We start from the raw sequence: 20,638 nt of genomic DNA on the forward strand, positions 1-20,638 counted from the left end.
CAGGCACTAGTGAGCAGACTGCCTCCACCTCATCCTCATCCACAGGGGGAGCACCTCGTAGGAGTGGCCATGAGCACAGGCCACCATGTTGGTAACGTCATTTTGTGGGTCACCTGGGTGCTTATATTGTCTACAACAATAAAATTGTTATTGGATACAGCACTGGGCATGTTGTTGCACGAAGGCAGACTTGTCTGTTTTCATTTCTTCATGGCGAAAGGCATGAGGATGGAGAATAAGGGTTGGCAAAGCAAGGGAGAGCTTTGGGGAAGAGTGTGTCAGGTGTACAATCTGGAGCCTTGCATTGTTTGTGCCATTGGAAGGTTGCTGACTTTTTTTCTTAACAGATGCTTGTTCACTCAGGGCAGGAATGGATGTTGCAGGTTCCGGGATTTAGATGTTTCAGTAAGAACAGAGAAGAGGGTAAAAGAGGGGGGGGGTGTGGCATTGTTAATCAAGGAAAGTATTACAGCGGCAGAAAGGACGTTTGAGGACTCGTCTACTGAGGTAGTATGGGCCGAGGTTAGAAACAGGAGAGGAGAGGTCACCCTGTTGGGAGTTTTCTATAGACCTCCAAATAGTTCCAGAGATGTAGAGGAAAGGATAGATTAGATTTAGATTAGATTAGATTAGAGATACAGCACTGAAACAGGCCCTTCGGCCCACCGAGTCTGTGCCGAACATCAACCACCCATTTATACTAATCCTACACTAATCCCATATTCCTACCAAACATCCCCACCTGTCCCTATATTTCCCTACCACCTACCTATACTAGTGACAATTTATAATGGCCAATTTACCTATCAACCTGCAAGTCTTTTGGCTTGTGGGAGGAAACCGGAGCACCCGGAGAAAACCCACGCAGACACAGGGAGAACTTGCAAACTCCACACAGGCAGTACCCGGAATCGAACCCGGGTCCCTGGAGCTGTGAGGCTGCGGTGCTAACCACTGCGCCACTGTGCCGCAAAGATGATTCTCGACAGGAGCGAGAGTAACAGGGTAGTGGTCATGGGGGACTTTAACTTTCCAAATATTGACTGGAAATACTATAGTTCGAGTACTTTAGATGGGTCTGTTTTTGTCCAGTGTGTGCAGGAGGGTTTTCTGACACAGTATGTGGACAGGCCAACCAGGGGCGATGCCACATTGGATTTGGTACTGGGTAATGAACCCGGCCAGGTGTTCGATTTAGATGTAGGTGAGCACTTTGGCGATAGTGATCACAATTCGGTTAGGTTTACCTTAGCGATGGGCAGGGACAGGTATATACCGCAGGGCAAGAATTATAGCTGGGGGAAAGGAAATTATGACGCGATTAGGCAAGATTTAGGATGTGTAGGATGGGGAAGGAAACTGCAGGGGATGGGCACAAACAAAATGTGGAGCTTATTCAAGGAGCAGCTAATGCGTGTCCTTGATAAGTATGTACCTGTCAGGCAGGGAGGAAGTTGTCGAGCGAGGGAGCCGTGGTTTACTCAAGACGTTGAAGCGCTTGTCAAGAGGAAGAGGGCGGCTTATGTTAGGATGAGACGTGAAGGCTCAGTTAGGGCGCATGAGAGTTACAAGCTAGCCAGGAAGGATCTAAAGGGAGGGCTAAGAAGAGCAAGGAGAGGACACGAGAAGTCATTGGCGGATAGGATCAAAGAAAACCCTAAGGCTTTCTATAGGTATATCAGGAATAAACGAATGATAAGAGTTAGAACAGGGCCAATCAAGGATAGTAGTGGGAAGTTGTGTGCGGAATCAGAGGAGATAGGGGAAGCGTTAAATGAATATTTTTCGTCAGTATTTACAGTAGAAAAAGAAAATGTTGCCGAGGAGATTACTGAGATACAGCCTACTAGGCTAGATGGGATTGAGATTCACAAGGAGGAGGTGTTAGCAATTTTGGAAAGAGTGAAAATAGATAAGTCCCCTGGGCCAGATGGGATTTATCCTAGGATTCTCTGGGAAGCCAGGGAGGAGATTGCAGAGCCGTTGTTGTTGATCTTTATGTCGTCATTGTCGACAGGAGTAGTGCCGGAGGACTGGAGGATAGCAAATGTTGTCCCCTTGTTCAAGAAGGGGAGTAGAGACAGCCCTGGTAATTATAGACCTGTGAGCCTTACTTCGGTTGTGGGTAAAATGTTGGAAAAGGTTATAAGAGACAGGATTTATAATCATCTTGAAAAGAATAAGTTCATTTGCGATAGTCAGCACGGTTTTGTGAAAGGTAGGTCGTGCCTCACAAACCTTATTGAGTTTTTCGAGAAGGTGACCAAACAGGTGGATGAGGGTAAAGCCGTGGATGTGGTGTATATGGATTTCAGTAAGGCGTTTGATAAGGTTCCCCACGGTAGGCTATTGCAGAAAATACGGAAGTATGGGGTTGAAGGTGATTTAGAGCTTTGGATCAGAAATTGGCTAGCTGAAAGAAGACAGAGGGTGGTGGTTGATGGCAAATGTTCATCCTGGAGTTTAGTTACTAGTGGTGTACCGCAAGGTTCTGTTTTGGGGCCACTGCTGTTTGTCATTTTTATAAACGACCTGGATGAGGGTGTAGAAGGGTGGGTTAGTAAATTTGCGGATGACACGAAGGTCGGTGGAGTTGTGGATAGTGTCGAAGGGTGTTGTAGGGTACAGAGGGACATAGATAGGCTGCAGAGCTGGGCTGAGAGATGGCAAATGGAGTTTAATGCGGAGAAGTGTGAGGTGATTCACTTTGGAAGGAGTAACAGCAATGCAGAGTACTGGGCTAATGGGAAGATTCTTGGTAGTGTAGATGAGCAGAGAGATCTTGGTATCCAGGTACATAAATCCCTGAAAGTTGCTACCCAGGTTAATAGGGCTGTTAAGAAGGCATATGGTGTGTTAGCTTTTATTAGTAGGGGGATCGAGTTTCGGAGCCACGAGGTCATGATGCAGCTGTACAAAACTCTGGTGAGGCCGCACCTTGAGTATTGCGTGCAGTTCTGGTCACCGCATTATAGGAAGGATGTGGAAGCTTTGGAGAGGGTGCAGAGGAGATTTACTAGGATGTTGCCTGGTATGGAAGGAAGGTCTTACGAGGAAAGGCTGAGGGACTTGGGGTTGTTTTCGTTAGAGAGAAGGAGGAGGAGAGGTGACTTAATAGAGACATACAAGATAATCAGAGGGTTAGATAGGGTGGATAGTGAGAGTCTTTTTCCTCGGATGAGGATGGCAAACACGAGGGGACATAGCTTTAAGTTGAGGGGTGAAAGATATAGGACAGATGTCAGAGGTAGTTTCTTTACGCAGAGAGTAGTAGGGGCGTGGAACGCCCTGCCTGCAACAGTAGTAGACTCGCCAACTTTAAGAGCATTTAAGTGGTCATTGGATAGACATATGGATGTAAATGGAATAGTGTAGGTCAGATGATCGGCGCAACATCGAGGGCCGAAGGGCCTGTACTGCGCTGTAATATTCTAATTCTAATTCTAATTCCTCTCCAGTTGTCCTGCAGGCTAAGATTCACTTAAGTGAAACATGTCTTGATCAGAGTGGCCTTAGCCTCCATGCCATCCTGATAAGTGCTCCGCCTCCTAAGTCTGCCACGGTGACATACCTGCAAAGCATGGGTCCATTCTCCTGTTCTCCTTCAGCCTCCTCCTCGTCCTCCTCTTCCTGCTCTGAGGAGCTGTGTCATTCCAGCACTTCTCCCTCTTCAAGGTCCATACCTCATGGAGGGCCATGTTATGAAGTACGCAACAGACCATCACAATGTGGGACCCTTGAGGGAGTGTACTTGAGGGCACCACCCAATCAGATAAGGCATCTGAACCTCATATTCAGCAGGCTGATGGCCTGCTCAGATACCACCTTTGTGTTCAGGTGGCATTGGTTGTAGTGTCTCTCAGCCTCTCTGGCAGGATTGCGCACCGGAATCATCGGCCATCTCCTTATTGGATAAGGTTTATCCGCTAATGGCCATCTATTGATTTCCAATGGCTCCATGAGGAGCTGTGGCACCTGCGATTTCCAAAGGATGAAGGCATCATGGCATCTTCGAAGATAGCATGCACACACCTGCTTAATGTGCTTTTTGTGGTCGCAGACCAGCTGAATGTTTAGGGAGTGGAATTCCTTCCTGTTGCGGAATCTCCCTGGCTGGTCAGTCGCTGCTTTGATGGCCACGTGGGTGCAATCGATGATCCCCTGCACCTGAGGGAATCCGGCAACAGAGGCAAATCCCACTGCCCTTAGAGCTTGAGTGCCGTTATCCACCTTCAATTCGATGCAATCCCCTGCCCCCTCAAACTGAGCACCATCACCTATGTGATGCAATGATGTGCTGCTGCCTGCAAGATACCACCAATGTCTGCCACTGTTACTTGGAAGAACCCAGTTGCAAAAAAGTGCAAGGCCACTGTGACTTTTACAGCCACGGGAAGGCCATGGGACAGTTCCTGTGAACCCTCGGATGACCCTGAACGAGGGCTTACAAGTCAGTAACCATCTGCCTGGACAGGCGCAGCCTTCTTCAGCATTGGCGCTCTGTCATTTTCACATAGCTTCTGCTTTGGCGGTAAGACCCCTCTGCTGAGGGTATCACCTTCGTTGCATTTCTGCCCCTCATTCCTCACCTCCGCTCCCCTGTTGCCCAAGGGTCTGCCATTACTCCTCTTTGCTAGTCGATCCTATCTCAGAGTAGCTTAATCCCACTTCCTGTTATGTCCTTCCTTCCTTTCAATCGTAATATGCAGTCTTCCTGAAACCCCTTATCATGAGCCCGTGAGGCCCGTAAGCCAAGGGATCCCAGCCACCCCTCCCCCAAAGATGCCCTCCCAAAATGCCCTTGTTAAGAATGAAGAGATATGACAGATAAATCTCCTGACTCTGTACAATGCCTTTTCTGAGTCTTCCCTCTTTAATTGTGCCTCTTGCTGCTGTACTGTCATTCTGACTGGCTCCCCACTGTGTTTGCGCCTCCTCCTCCCTGTCATAGATCCCATGCCTTACAAACAAAATTTAAAAATGGCCCCTAATGAGAGGTTTAACTGGCTATTAATTGCACTTGGGTGGGTTTCCTGTTCCGGCTCTCAGCAGAGCCTTTTAAACTTTGAGCATGCCGGTTTTGCATCGGGAAACCACCCCCATCGCCCACCCCCATTGTCGCCCTCTAATCTAAATAAAAATTCCGACCACTGTTTCATGGTTTAGCTTTGAAGTCCTGACAAAGAGTGAGTTCGAGTAGAAAATGATGGTTTTCAGTGCACTGAGGTTACAGGGAGAAGTCATATAGTCATGTATGGCACAGAAGGGAGCCATTCGGCCATCAAGTCCATGTCAGCTGTCCATGGAGCAATCCAATCAGTCCCACTCCCCCACTCAGTCCCTATTTATTACCTTCAAGTGGCCATCCAATTTCCTTTTGAAGTAATTGATTGTCTGCAAACCACCTTTGTGGGCAGCAAGTTCCAGGTCATTACTACCCACTGCATATTCCCCCTGCATCTCTTTCCCAAAACCTTCAATCTGTGTCCCCTTGTCCTTTTACCATTAGTTAATGGGAACAGTTTTTTCCTTGTCTAACTTATTTAGGCCTGTCATAATCTTGTTCACCTCTATTAAACCTCCCCTCAATCTCCTATGTATGTAGCATAGGAGGAACAAGAGAAGAAGGTTTAGAGAAGCCAAGAGCCCGTAGAATCAAAATAAAGACCAAAAAAAGGTAGTTATGGAGAAAGAGGTTGGAGGTTAGTTCCTTTTAAATCTATCTTGTGATGTTCTCTTTTTATATTATATATACTTCTCTTTCCTTTGCAAAAGCTGAACATCCATACGAGCTGGCAATGTACCTGCATCTGCTCATTCGCAATCTGTTCCCAACCTGGCCAGAGGTTTTAAGAATGGCAGAACAAGTCATGAATCGCCTAGAAAAAGAAGACCCAGAACTCTTCGCCCACCTTCATTCCTGTTTCACTAACAACATCTTGATTGACCCCAAGGTGAGAGGTCATTGAAGTTAAAGGCTTCGAAAACAAATGCTTCTCTGCAAAAAAAAAAAAATTAACTTTTCTACCATATAAAAACAATGCTCCCAGTATGGCGCCTCACTGGATGGACAGTATATCCTGCTAATCACGCATCCAACTAATTGTCATAAAATCTGAAGTATCACAAATCAGGTGTGCTGACTTCTAATCCATACTGTTGCTAAAGTTGTTGACAAACTGTTGTTTAATTTCTATTAATCTAATGATCTAATCTGTAACATCAAAATGCATGTGTTACATTTAAAAATATTTTAAATTATTGCTGCCCCTATATGAGAAGAAGGTACCATATTGACTCATAAGAGTAAATCTTTTGAGGTTCTGCTCCCCGGGAATGAAACCTTACTGGAATGGACTGCTGATTAGAGATTTAGAAGTCAGCACGCTTAATTGTGATACTTCAGATCTTCTGGAAATTAATCAGAAGTGTCTGCAGCAGGATATACTGACCTCTGTATTCAGTACCATCCAGTGAGGCCTCATATGGGGAGTAAAGCCTTGCAAAACTTACGCCCTACTATTAAAAATGTTATGTGATACGCATACCTATCGTTACCTTTCCATTTTGTTAACATTTTTCCTCTCTTGATCTCCCCTCCTTTTCTAAAGGTACTGATATGTGATGGGTTACAGTTCTAGATGCACCTATTGCCTTCTGGTCTGTCTTTGGCCTCCTTGTCTCGAGAGACAATGGGTAAGCGCCTGGAGGTGGTCACTGGTTTGTGGAGCAGCGCCTGGAGTGGCTATAAAGGCCAATTCTAGAGTGACAGACTCTTCCACAGGTGCTGCAGATAAAATTGGTTGTTGGGGCTGTTACACAGTTGGCTCTCTCCTTGCGCTTCTGTCTTTTTTCCTGCCAACTGCTAAGTTTCTTTGACTCACCATGCTTTAGCCCCGCCTTTATGGTTGCCCACTAGCTCTGGCGATCGCTGGCAACTGACTCCCATGACTTGTGATCAATGTCACGTTTGCAGACGTCTTTAAAGCGGAGCCATGGACGGTCGGTGGGTCTGGTACCAGTGACTAGCTCGCTGTACAATGTGTCCTTGGGGATCCTGCCATCTTCCATGCGGCTCACATGGCCAAGCCACCTCAGGTGCCGCTGGCTTAGTAGGGTGTATATGCTGGGGATGTTGGCCGCCTCGAGGACTTCTGCGTTGGAGATACGGTCCTGTCACCTGATGCTGGTACCTCTCCTAAATAGCTGCTCTTAATGTGGAAATCTCGACAGTAATGCTGGCAAACTATTTAATTGGCCTTAAGGTGGTGCAGTGTAGATTCGCCAGAATGATAACAAGATTAAATTATGTGGACTGATTGTATAGACTAAGTTTGTATTACCTTGAGTTTAGAAGATTTAGAGGTGCGGTAGTTGAGGTGTTTAAGAAGTCAATAGAAGAGAGAACCTGTTTCCTCTGTGGGAGAGATGGTGCGGGGGCGAGTCCAGAGAAGGGGCAGAACATTAAAATTAGAGCTAGGCCATTCAGGGGTGATGTCAGGAAGCAATTCTTCACACAAAGGGTAGTGGAAATCTAGAGATCTCTCCCCTAAAAGTTGTTGAGACTGAAGGTCATTTCAAAATTGGGATTGCTAGGTTTTGTTAGGCAAGGGTATAAAGGCTATAGAACCAAGATGAGTAGATGGAGTTAAGGTACAGATCAGCCATGATCTATGAATGGCGGAACAGGCTGGAGGGATTGAATGGGTTGTTCTTGTTCCCATGGTCCTATGTTCCTTTGTTCCTATAAAGAGCAATGCAGCTGAGGCAAATCCTGTCCTCACCCTGTGTCCACACATACCCTTTCCAGCAAGAGTTACTGGATAATCATCAGGATAAACAGCCTTGGCTGATTTATTTCCTCCCTCTTCCAGAGCACCAAGGCCAACTCCATTCTAACTGAAATAAAAACAAGAAATGCTGGAAATACTCAGCAGGTCTGGCAGCATCTGTGGAGAGAGAAGCAGAGTTAATGTTTCAGGTCAGTGACCCTTCATGAAACATTAACTCTGCTTCTCTCTCCACAGATGCTGCCAGACCTGCTGAGTATTTCCAGCATTTCTTGTTTTTATTTCAGATTTCCAGCATCCGCAGTATTTTGTTTTTATTTCCATTCTAACTTAAGATCAGCTAATTCAGCACAAACCACAAATTAGCTGCGGGTTATTATGTTTTGGTTTCACGCTGACTTTACCAACTGCACTTTCAGGAGAGATGGATAGCAGTTGGTTGGTTAATACATTGACCAAGCGTTCAGGTCATAGCAGCCTATTCCAATATTGCTTTCCGTTCTCTGATGAAGTTTGTTCAGTAAATTAATGCAAAAGAGCAAGTGCTGCTCTTGCAATGTGCAAACAGCAAAATGAAAAATCACCCCAAAACTCAGGTATTTAGCAGACTTTTTTCATAAAAGGGGCAAATTCAATACAATAACTTGCAATCAATAAATATCATCCAATGGCTGTGTCTTTGGCTGTGTGAATCTCTGTAAGAATACTAAACTTTCCATACAGAGATTTACACAGCCACAGATATGGCCTCTGGGTGACATTTATTGATTACAAGTTGTACGTACTGAGTTTGCCATTTATTTTTAAAGTCTGCTAAGTATCTGAGTAGTGGGGTTATTTTTCATTTTGTTGTTTGCATGTGATGAAAAGTAAATAGTGTCCAATGATTGTAGCTCGATTTTATTGACTGAACTACTGTGAAGAAATGGGCTACAACCATTAAAATTTGTGATAGTTGGTTCAACAACAACAATAACAATAACAACTTGCACTTATAGTTGATAGAATTTTCACCTCCAATTTCGAAGGCTGTGTATTCAAGTCCTGCTCCAGAATGTGAGCATATAATCCAGGCTGAGAATTCAGTGTAGTCGTGTCACTGTGTGACCAACATCAGACCTAAAAATAGAATCAGAAAATGCTGAAAATATTCACCAGGTCTGCCATCATCTGTGCAGAAAGAAACAGAGTTAACATTTTCGCTCTGTAACCTTTCATTGGGACTGGGAAATGTTAGAAATGTAATAGGTTTCTGGACTCAGCATTGAGTTCAACAATTTTAGATCGTAATCTCTGCCCCCATTTTGCTTCATTTTTCTTTGCTTTTTTTCTCATTTCTCTCTTATTTCCTTTGCTTTCGGATGGCAGCTATTCTGGATCCTCCCATTCACACCTCCTCTAGAAACAGTTATTGTTTCTTTAGTTGTCCCATTGCCACTCCCATTGGCCTTGTACCATGAAACCTCATTTAATCTGTCCTGCCCTCCACCCTATCGCAGACCTTCCTTTTATTCTTCTTCTCACCTTCCCCACTTTCACTTTCTCACAACCAGTTACATTTCTAACTTTTCCCAGTTCTGTTGAACTATCACAGAACTGAAACATTAACTCTGTTTCTGTTTCCACGGATGCTGCTGGACTTGCTGAATATTTCCAGCATTTTCTGTTTTTATTTCAGAGTTCCAGCATCTGCAGTATTTTGCTTTTATATCAAATCTAAAAATGTTACCTTTTATTTACTGCTTCATATTCTAGAATTTAATTTTTTAAAATATCATAATTCTTTTCCTCTTCATGTCCTATTGCCATGCATCATAGTCTGAGTCAGAGGTGGGTGTGCAACTTGCTGTCAGGTGCTTGGCAATACCATGCTGCAACAGACAATGGGAGCTTTGCAAGAATGGCCAACATTGGGAGGCTATCTTACCTTGCTGACCTCACGTACAACATGAAGTTGCCCTCTAGGGAACAATGTGTACATCTGAGCCCTCCCGTTCCATGCTATCCCAGCTCGAGTTGATTTTTTTTCCCTCTTTTTGTATTCAGGAATTCCTGCTGGAGCAGATTGCTCGGGAGAAGGCACAAGCTCAGGAATTGCATAATATTAGGCCTAGCTCTGAAGAACTACGTTGCATCAGCAAAGAATTATTGAGAAATCCAATAATTATCCTCAGGAAATGGATGGGAGAGGTAAGAACAGTGGAGAGAATTGCACAATATTTGGAACGTCCTGAGGTTGTGAAAGGTGCAATATAAGTGCAAGTCGTTCATTTTTTTCCTTCCTTTTCTGTCCTCTTACCTGAAGGCAGTGCCTCACATATGCTTTGATGGGTACTGGCCACACTTCAAATACCTCACCCAAGTGACTGCTTTTTCAATTGTAAGTCTAAACAGTGAGGTCAATGAGCTATTCAACTGCAGGAGCATTATTACCAGTCTGCTGTCTTTTCCAACATCCACACATTATGTATATTCCAGCTTTCAGGATAGCAATCAGGAACGTGAAACCTGACTTACTTTAATTCCCTCTTCTAAGCCTAGGAGCATCGAGGTCAATTGTAGTGCGGACGTAGCACTACATTGAACTGATGACAGAAAGATAGGTGGCATTGTAAGTAGTGTAGCTGGAAGCATGAAATTACAAAGAGGTATAAAGAGATATAAATAGATTAAGTGAATAGGCAAAACCTTGGCAAATGGATTTCAATGTAGGGAAATGTGAGGTCCATCCACTTTGGGCCTAAAAAGGGTCGAGAATGCTAAATGATGAAAAGCTAGAAACAGTGGAGGTCCAAAGAGACTTGGGGGTTCCAGGTGCATAGATCATTAAAATGTTGTGAACAGGTACAGATAATAATCAAAAAGGCTTGTGGAATACTACCTTTTATATTTAGAGGAATAGAATACAAGGGAGTAGAAGTCATGCTTCAGCTATACAAAGCCCTTATTAGACCACACTTGGAGTACGGCAAGCAGTTCTGGGCACCACACCTTAGGATGGATATTATTGGCCTTGGAGGGAGTACAGTGTACATTTGTACCAGAATGATACCTGGACTCAAAGGGTTAATTTACGAGACAAACTAGGGTTATTCCCTCGAATTTTAGAAGGTTAAGGGGTGAGTTGATCAAAGTTTTCAATATTATGGAGAACAGATAAGGTAAATAGAGATAAGCTATTTCTGCTGTTTGGGAAGTCTAGGACTAGGGGGCATAGTCTAAAACTTAGAGCCAGACCATTCGGAAGTGAAATTAGAAACCACTTCTACATGCAAGGAATGTTTGAAATTTGGAATGCTCTTCTGCAAATGGCAATTGATGCTAGATCAATTGTTAATTTTAAAACTGAGATTAATAGATTTTTTATTATCCAAAGATATTAAGGGATATGGGGCAAAGGAGAGGGTATATGGAGTTAGGTCGAAGATTAACCATGGTCGCATTAAATAGTGGAACAGGCTTGAGGGACTAAATGTTCCTATATAAACAAACTCGACACAACTCAAGAATTAAATCTGTCTGATCTGCATGACTCAGTATTACATTGGATAATTAGTTTACCCACTACAGCACTGGATGAGCCGGACACGGTAATTTATTTTGTGTGTCATTCAACTATGTATGTAATAGGGTTTTGTAAGCAGCCTGGACCTGCCAGCAGTATTGCTGATCTGGGACCAGCTCTTCATGCAAGATTGGAAGCCACAAGTGATGGAGGATTTCTGCCTGGCCCTCCTCCTGCTACTGAAGGACTCTTTGATGGCAGCTGATGATCATCACAGTTTGAAACAGGTAAGACAAGAAATATATTTTTGACATAAAAAACCTTTAGACCTTCCTCCAACTTGCAATGATTGCAGTAGGATATCTCTGAGTCTCAGAGTTTACTCGCTGAGATGAGGAGAAATTTCTTCACTCAGGGGTTGTGTATCTTTGGAATTCTCTGCCCCAGAGGTTGTGGATGCTCCATTGTTGAATATCTTTACGGCTGAGGTAGACAGATTTTTGGTCTTTCAGGGAATCAAGGAATATGGGGAGCAGGTTGGAAAGTGGAGTTGAAGCCCAGGATCAGCCATGATCATATTGAATGGCAAAGCAGGCTCGACAGGCTGTATGGTCTATTCCTGCTTCTATTTTTTATATTCATATATAATGAAAAGTTGCTAAATTGAAGCAGCTGCTTAATTGATTCATGATTCGGACTACTGCATTATTCTAATTGTTATCATTTAGATAAATCCTCAGTAAGAATATACCTTCACATTCCATTTAAAAGTTCATAAATCCTAACAACAAGTTATTACTGTAATTTAAAAAAAAAAGCAGAAACACTAAATGAACCTGGTTTTTCGCATCAGTTGTCATTGATGTGCACTTTGCATTTGGATGGCCAATAAATCATGGGGCAGGGGAGCAGCAGGAATGCGACTTAAAATGGGAAAATTAAAAAATATATTTGTGAATGTATTGTTCAAGTGTACTATAAATGCATTTAATTTGAAATATATCTGGGGTCTTAATTAGCTCCTAATACACACTAGATTTGGTTAAATCTGAGAGTTCTGCAAATTGAGACTCTGGTAATCTGTCAGATTGATTTTCTCTGAACAAAGTGAAAATGAAGGAGCGGTTTTATTCTAGCCCAATGAAGAGTTCTTACATCCATGGCACAGTGGAATGATTGCCCTTATCACTTCTCAGCATCAGGATGCTTTGTCTTTAGCCACTTAATAAATCATGATTTTGTTTCAATAGAAATATAGACTACTGCAGTGCTATTCTATGTGTTAATGTTGATAAATCTTAGGGACAAATTTTGCAGAACCTTTTGTCAGGACATTAAATGATTTGGTAGACTCCATTATCTTATTGAATATCTTATTGAATGGCGGAAAAGGTTCAAGGTACCATATGACCTTCTCCTGCTCCTATTTCTTATGGTTTTACTATAGAACAGGGTTTTAGTTTTAGTTTAGTTTTAGAGATACAGCGCTGAAACAGGCCCTTCGGCCCACCGAGTCTGTGCCGACCATCAACCACCCATTTATACTAATCCTACACTAATCCCATATTCCTACCACATCCCCACCTGTCCCTATATTTCCCTACCACCTAACTATACTAGGGGCAATTTATAATGGCCAATTAACCTATCAACCTGCAAGTCTTTGGCATGTGGGAGGAAACCGGAGCACCCGGAGGAAACCCACGCAGACACAGGAAGAACTTGCAAACTCCACACAGGCAGTACCCAGAATTGAACCCGGGTCGCTGGAGCTGTGAGGCTGAGGTGCTAACCACTGCCCCACTGTGCTACTCCTATGTATGTGGTCTTTCACTTCAGATGAACTAACAAATGATGTACACAAGGAGGGAGGTAATGAGACAATTGCACAGCTTACTATATTATATAATCAAATATTCAAGGAACAAAATAAACCAAGAAGTTGGAAAGAGACAAAGAATAATCTTCACAAAAACAGGAGACAGAGCAGCCATTAAGAATTACTGACCTATCAATCTATTATCTCATTTGTACAAAATTCTAACTAGAATTATTCAAAATAGGACAAACACCAACAAAAAGAATAGGCAGGGTTTAGAGATATTGGAGAAAAACTAACAGACTTACACTTTTCTGATGATGTTGCACTAATTACTTAATCTGTTAAAGACTTGGAAATACAACTAAAGAACTTAAATAAAGAGAGTAAAAATATTGGACTGAAAATGCACAAAGGACAAACAAAGTATATGACATACTTTAAGACAGAAGATACCAAACAAACTGAAGACCAAGAAATTGAGAAAGTGACTCAACACAAATATCTAGGCCAAACATTAAAGATGGAGGATTGTACATATGAAGAGGTACTGAGTAGCATTAGGGCAGGATGGAGTTGTTTCGGGAGATACAGAAATATTTATTTAGAGATACAGTACTGAAACAGGCCCTTCGGCCCACCGAGTCTGTGCCGACCAACAAATACCCATTTATACTAAGCCTACATTAATCCCATATTCCCTACCACATCCCCACCATTCTCCTACCACCTACCTACACTACGCGTAATTTACAATGGCCAATTTACCTATCAACCTGCAAGTCTTTGGCTGTGGGAGGAAACCAGAGCACCCGGCAGAAACCCATGCGGTCACAGGGAGAACTACAAACTCCGCACAGGCAGTACCCGGAACTGAACCTGGGTCGCTGGAGCTGTGAGGCTGCGGTGCTAACCACTGTGCCGCCCCAAATTGTATGCGATAAGAAAATACCACTGGCATTAAGGAGGAGGGTGCATGATCAGCATGTGCTACCAACCATGACATACGGGGCGGAATCATAGACAACTACAAAATAAATTGAACAAAAACTGTGTACAACTGGGTGAGCAATAGAAAGGCAAATGTTACATATTGCCATTTGTGATAAAATCAAGTGCAGTGAAATATGCCAGAAAAATATGCCAGAAAACCAGAGTTAAGGACATCATTCAGAAGATAAAAGAAGCCAAATGGAGATGGGCTGGGTATGTTGCTCGAAGAAATGATAACAGGTGGACAAAATGGCTAATGGAGTGGCAGCCAAGAACAGGAAAAAGAAGGGGGAGACCAAGAAGAAGATGGAGAGATGACATAATATCATACCTAGGAACCCCATGGGTGAGAACAGCAAAGGATAGAGATAAATGGAAAAGGAATTAGGAGGGCTACATCCTACGGTGGATGATCACAGCCTAAATGATGATGTATATGGCCTACGGAGGAACTGGGCTTGGTGGACCAAATTACCTTTTCCTATTTGTATTTTCCTCAAACACGTTAAGTGCATGATGAAATAATCTGGCTGTTTGGAGACTGGTGAGAATCATTTCTATCTGTCATTGTTGAAGGTGCTTATTATTTCATGAGAAATACCAACCAACAGAAATCTTCCTGCATTTGTTAAGGATGCTGCTTTACAATTTGACAAGAGAAAATTATCCCAAATGATTACCAATGTCTCAATTAACAGAACTGTCAGGTGTAACCAGATTTCATAGGTATCAGGAGCTGTTGAAGGCCTCGAGATGTATTCATGCAACTTATACCGGTAAACTAAATGTTGAGAAATGTATATGTTTACTACAAGATGTTGACAGTGATTGAAAGAAAGAACAGTTGAATTTATATTGTACCTTATCAAAGCATCTCGATGTGCTTTACATGAGGAGTAGCTTTTGAAATTATGTGACTGTTGTTACAGAGATAAACACAGCAGCCATGTGACATGAGCAACGGCCCATAAATAATGGCTGCCATGTTTGGCCAAGACACCAGGAGAACCTCCTGCTTTTCTAGTGTTTGTGGTCAGACCAGAATTAGGGGCCATAAATATAAAATAGTTACTAATAAATCCAATGGGATTCAGGAGAAACTCCTTTACCCAGAGAGTGGTGCGAATGTGGAAATTGCTACAACAAGGAATAGCTGATGCAAATAGCATAGATGCAATGAAGGGGAAGCTAGATAAGTACATGAGGAAGAAAGGAATAGAATGATATGTTATTGGTGTTAGATGAAGAAGGGAGGAAGGAAGCTCGTGTGGAGCATAAACACTGGCATGAAACAGTTGGGCTGAATGGCCTGTTTCTTTGCTGTAAATACTATGTAAGTTTTGGTGTGGAACGTATGCACGACCTTCTGACAACCACAACCCAGTGGTGAGTGAGATATCAATGAAACAAAGCTAATTGCTCAGCAATGAAGATGTCCGCCTCACAAGTGATGAGTTAGAAGATCTGACCTCTTGTTTGGGTTTAGATTTGGCAAAAAGTGAACATCCTGCAGCGATATTATCAATCAATGATCAATACAGACAAGTTACCAAAAATGTACAGTAAGGAAGAGACCTCAATGTCAGAACTGGTCCAATTGCATTTGGTTGTTACTAAAAATGTTTTGTTTCCTAAGGTATTCCTTGTTCATGCCTGCCACCTATATACATTAGATATTCAAAGGTCTTGGATCCATTTGCAACAAGGTGGCCTACCAGCTGATATTCCTGGATTGAACCAACTCAAATTGAGGTAAGAATTTTCTGGTATTTCTTTGGATAGCAGCCAGGCAGCAGTGTTTTATCTCAGGGATTGCTTGGCTCCAGATCACCACTGAGGCTAAGTTCCAAATTCAGTCTCACATTAAAGTTGATGGAGATGCACACTTACTGGGCTGAATTTTATATGAGCGAAAAGAATGGTGGCCTGCGTGTTGCAGAACCGGTGCGATCCTAAGCACGGCAGCTTATTTAAATAGTCGGGGTGGGCCGGGTGGGCCCCCCCCCCCCTCCGGATCACATGGAGGGGACAGGCTATCCGTCCCCGGCAATGGCATCAGCTGCCTGTGTGCAGGGACTGATGCCGTTTTTAAAGGGTTGATTGCCCTACCGACATATTTAAATAGTTAAAGATTTAATTAAATTAAATAAATACATTTCTTTTGCCCCTCCCCCACCCCAATAACAATTAAATTAATTATTTGCCCTATCCCCCCAAAATCACTTACCTTTGCCATCTGCCCTCCCCCACCCCCCCAAAACTGCACAAACTTTAAACTACAACTCTTCCCACCATCCCCTATGCCAATGACATTAATTTGACCCCTTCCCCAAACACCGATAAACATACCTCCCCCCACCCACCAGTGTGGCGCCTCGTTTCCCTAGAAAGGGATCCGAAAGCACGGGGGTGCCGTCCGCTGGGCCGAAGATCGCAGTGGGCCATCAGGAAGCGATGTAAGTTTATTTAAATTAATTATTTTAATTGATTTGCATATTAAAATTGTGGTCCCATCGCCCAGTGGTGCGGAGGCTGCCACTGTGCTTCACCGCTGCTGGAAGGAATGGGCCAGGCCCTCCCGGCATCGAGGTCCGTGGCGGGCCTCATCTGGAGCCATCTTCAGGCCCCCCCCACCACAGAAACCAATGCCTGAGGAAGAACAAAGTCCAGCCCACTGCCTCATAATCTTTGTCACGGCAGAGGAACTGTGCTGCAAAATGCCAGTCTCCACATTAAAAACAGTATAATACTGATATTTGTCAAAATATTCTATATTGAGTACAAAAGCAGGGAGGTTATGCTGAACCTTTATAAACCTCAGGTTAGGCCCCAACTGGAGTATTGTATCCAGTTCTGGTCACACTTTAGGAAGGATGTGAGGGTCTTTGAGAGGATGCAGAGGAGATTTACCAGAATGGTTCCACAGATGGGGGATTTCAATTACAAAGTTAAGCTGCAAAAGCTGGGGTTGTTCTCCTTAGAGCAAAGGAGATTGAGGGGCGATTTAATGGAGGGTGTACAAGATTACGACAGGCATAGATAAGTTAGACAAGGAAAACCTGTTCCCATTAACTACAAGGACTAGGGGACATAGGTTGAAGGTTTTGGGCAAGAGATGCAGGGGGAATATGAGGAAGAACTTACTTATACAGCGGATGGTAATGACCTGGAACTTGCTGCCCGCAAGTATGGTGGAAGCGGAGACAATCAGTGATTTCAAAAGGAAATTGGATGGCCATTTGAAGGAAATAAACTTGCAGGGCTACAGGGATTGAGTGGGGGAGTGGGACAGACTGGATTGCTCCATGGAGAGCTGGCATGGACTCAATGGGCCGAATGGCCTCCTGTGCCGTAAATGGCTTTATGACTCTACATCATTGCATAAAATCGGGAGAGGACTACTTTACAAAGAAAAGGAATACAGATAGGGTGTAGTTGGGGTTAAATGGCCTCCTCCTGTTCCTGTGTTCCTAAAATACCCTATTGCCCTGCTGAAGACTCTTGTCTCCTTTTACTTCGTACAACATTTTCAGATTCATTCTACCTGTAAGTATTGTTAAGCATTAGATTGTATATTGACCCATGCATTCCAGGCTCAATCACTGTTGTGTGCTGGATAATCAATCTAAGCCATGGTGGCAGTGAGGGCAAAGCAATTGGTCTCAGCCTTGAAAGGGAAAAATTTGGCCAGGTCTCCCCCTCCTCGTGAATAAGGTGTGCATATGTGGACATTGTATGAGGGCAGATTCAGCTCCACTGTGATGTCGGCTACATTTGACTAGTCTGCCACCACTCGTCGTCAGGGCTGCTACATGGTAAAAGCACTAGGGCTGGTGACACACATGGCACTGTACCCCAGATTGAGGAGGGAAGGGGTGTGGAGGAAAAGCAAAATATGTATGAAACCTAAATGTATTACTCCTAGCAATCGAGGTGAGAGATTTACAACAAAATTGCCAAGTTTATAAAGAAAAGACTTGCAATTTCTCTTCGTGCAACACAGAGTAAATTCTACCCCACCTGTTGATTGTACTTGATGAATTTAGAGCAATTCTATCACAGATATTAATTTTTCAGTGTGGGCATCATCACTTGCTAAAAAAACAGAGTACAGTTGGCTGCTGGTGTTCACTATCACAACCATTATCCTCAAGGTTGCAAAGCACCAAATTTGCCAACACTGGTTGGATGTGTTCCTGGAAATGTATTCACATGACCTCCCGCCTCCAACGCCCCTCACCCTTTCAAACAGCCATTTTTCCCCATTTCCAATATTCTTATAACTAATAAACCAAAATGTTCAAAGAAAATGGAAAAATGCTTTCTTTTAATGCCTCTATAATTTTTCTCCCAAATTGCTCACAGCAATGTCCAGGAAAGTAACCTTTCATTCCTGGAGTCTCCAGGGCAATCCTGGAGGTTTGGCAATCCTCATTATGTGGGAATGACTTCAGGCTGTAATCTCACTGGGTTCACCTGGTGACTATCAAATGGGTTGAATTTTGCCCTCACAATTCATGATATCATCAGAACCCATCTTTGAGTTTACTGCCTTGTAATGAACCTCAACAATTTATGCATTATTCTGTGTCTAAACTCAGATCAAAATAATGATGTGCTTAGCTAGTGATCGTTTTTATTTGAACAAGGACAGAAGCAGGATTATTGCTGTAATTTCATAAGTTGTTTTGTGTGGTTCTAGAGACCTACATTTATAGGTCTGTGAGGGGACAGGCCAGGTAGGGTTGCCAACCCTCTAGGATTGTCCTGGGTTCTCCAGGAATTATGAATTAATCCCCTGGACACTGGTGCGAGCAACACCCAGAGAAAAGTCGTAGGGGCATTTCAAAAAATTGTGTATTTTTTTCCATTTTCTTTGAACAAAAGAACAAAGAACAAAGATAATTACAGCACAGGAACAGGCCCTTCGGCCCTCCAAGCCTGCGCCGATCCAGATCCTCTCTCTAAACATGTCGCCTATTTTCTAAGGTTCTGTATCTCTTTTCTTCCTGCCCATTCATGTATCTGTCTAGATACATCTTAAAAGACTCCATCGTGCCCGCGTCTACCACCTCCGCTGGCAACGCGTTCCAGGTGCCCACCACCCTCTGCGTAAAGAACTTTCCACGCATATCCCCCCTAAACATTTCCCCTTTCACTTTGAACTCGTGTCCTCTAGTAATTGAAACCCCCACTCTGGGAAAAAGCCTCTTGCTGTCCACCCTGTCTATACCTCTCATGATTTTGTACACCTCAATCAGGTCCCCCCTCAACCTCCGTCTTTCTAATGAAAATAATCCTAATCTACTCAACCTCTCTTCATAGCTAGCGCCCTCCATACCAGGCAACATCCTGGTGAACCTCCTCTGCACCCTCTCCAAAGCATCCACATCCTTTTGATAATGTGGCGACCAGAACTGTACGCAGTATTCCAAATGTGGCCGAACCAAAGTCCTATACAACTGTAACATGACCTGCCAACTCTTGTACTCAATGCCCCGTCCGATGAAGGAAAGCATGCCGTATGCCTTCTTGACCACTCTATTTACCTGCGTTGCCACCTTCAGGGAACAGTGGACCTGAACACCCAAATCTCTCTGGACATCAATTTTCCCCAGGACTTTTCCATTTACTGTATAGTTCACTCTTGAATTGGATCTTCCAAAATGCATCACCTCGCATTTGCCCTGATTGAACTCCATCTGCCATTTCTCTGCCCAACTCTCTAATCTATCTATATTCTGCTGTATTCTCTGACAGTCCCCTTCACTATCTGCTACTCCACCAATCTTAGTGTCGTCTGCAAACTTGCTAATCAGTCCACCTATACTTTCCTCCAAATCATTAATGTATATCACAAACAACAGTGGTCCCAGCACGGATCCCTGTGGAACACCACTGGTCACACTTCTCCATTTTGAGAAACTCCCCTCTACTGCTACTCTCTGTCTCCTGTTGCCCAGCCAGTTCTTTATCCATCTAGCTAGTACACCTTGGACCCCAAGCGCCTTCACTTTCTCCATCAGCCTGCCATGGGGAACCTTATCAAACGCCTTACTGAAGTCCATGTATATGACATCGACAGCCCTTCCCTCATCAATCAACTTTGTCACTTCCTCAAAGAATTCTATTAAGTTGGTAAGACATGACCTTCCCTGCACAAAACCATGTTGCCTTTCACTGATGAGCCCATTTTCTTCCAAATGGGAATAGATCCTATCCCTCAGTATCTTCTCCAGCAGCTTCCCTACCACTGACGTCAGGCTCACCGGTCTATAATTACCTGGATTATCCCTGCTACCCTTCTTAAACAAGGGGACAACATTAGCAATTCTCCAGTCCTCCGGGACCTCACCCGTGTTTAAGGATGCTGCAAAGATATCTGTTAAGGCCCCAGCTATTTCCTCTCTCGCTTCCCTCAGTAACCTGGGATAGATCCCATCCGGACCTGGGGACTTGTCCACCTTAATGCCCTTTAGAATACCCAACACTTCCTCCCTCCTTATGCCGACTTGACCTAGAGTAATCAAA

The 20,638-nt window shown here is 43.6% G+C and overlaps 1 protein-coding gene across 3 annotated transcripts in view; it reads left to right on the plus strand.

Annotated features, from left to right (window-relative positions):
* LOC137346526 (uncharacterized) overlaps nt 1–20,638 on the plus strand; it is a 127,615-nt gene that overhangs the window by 38,573 nt on the left and 68,404 nt on the right. For all 3 annotated transcript variants that reach the window (XM_068009997.1, XM_068009998.1, XM_068009999.1), the window contains 4 exons: nt 5,776–5,954; nt 9,837–9,980; nt 11,421–11,582; nt 15,744–15,859. In XM_068009997.1, coding sequence (XP_067866098.1) covers nt 5,776–5,954; nt 9,837–9,980; nt 11,421–11,582; nt 15,744–15,859 — 601 coding nt within the window. The remainder of the gene's footprint in view (nt 1–5,775; nt 5,955–9,836; nt 9,981–11,420; nt 11,583–15,743; nt 15,860–20,638) is intronic.

This window comes from Heterodontus francisci, chromosome 30, assembly GCF_036365525.1.
Source record: "Heterodontus francisci isolate sHetFra1 chromosome 30, sHetFra1.hap1, whole genome shotgun sequence".
NCBI classification, from domain to species: Eukaryota; Metazoa; Chordata; class Chondrichthyes; order Heterodontiformes; family Heterodontidae; genus Heterodontus; species Heterodontus francisci.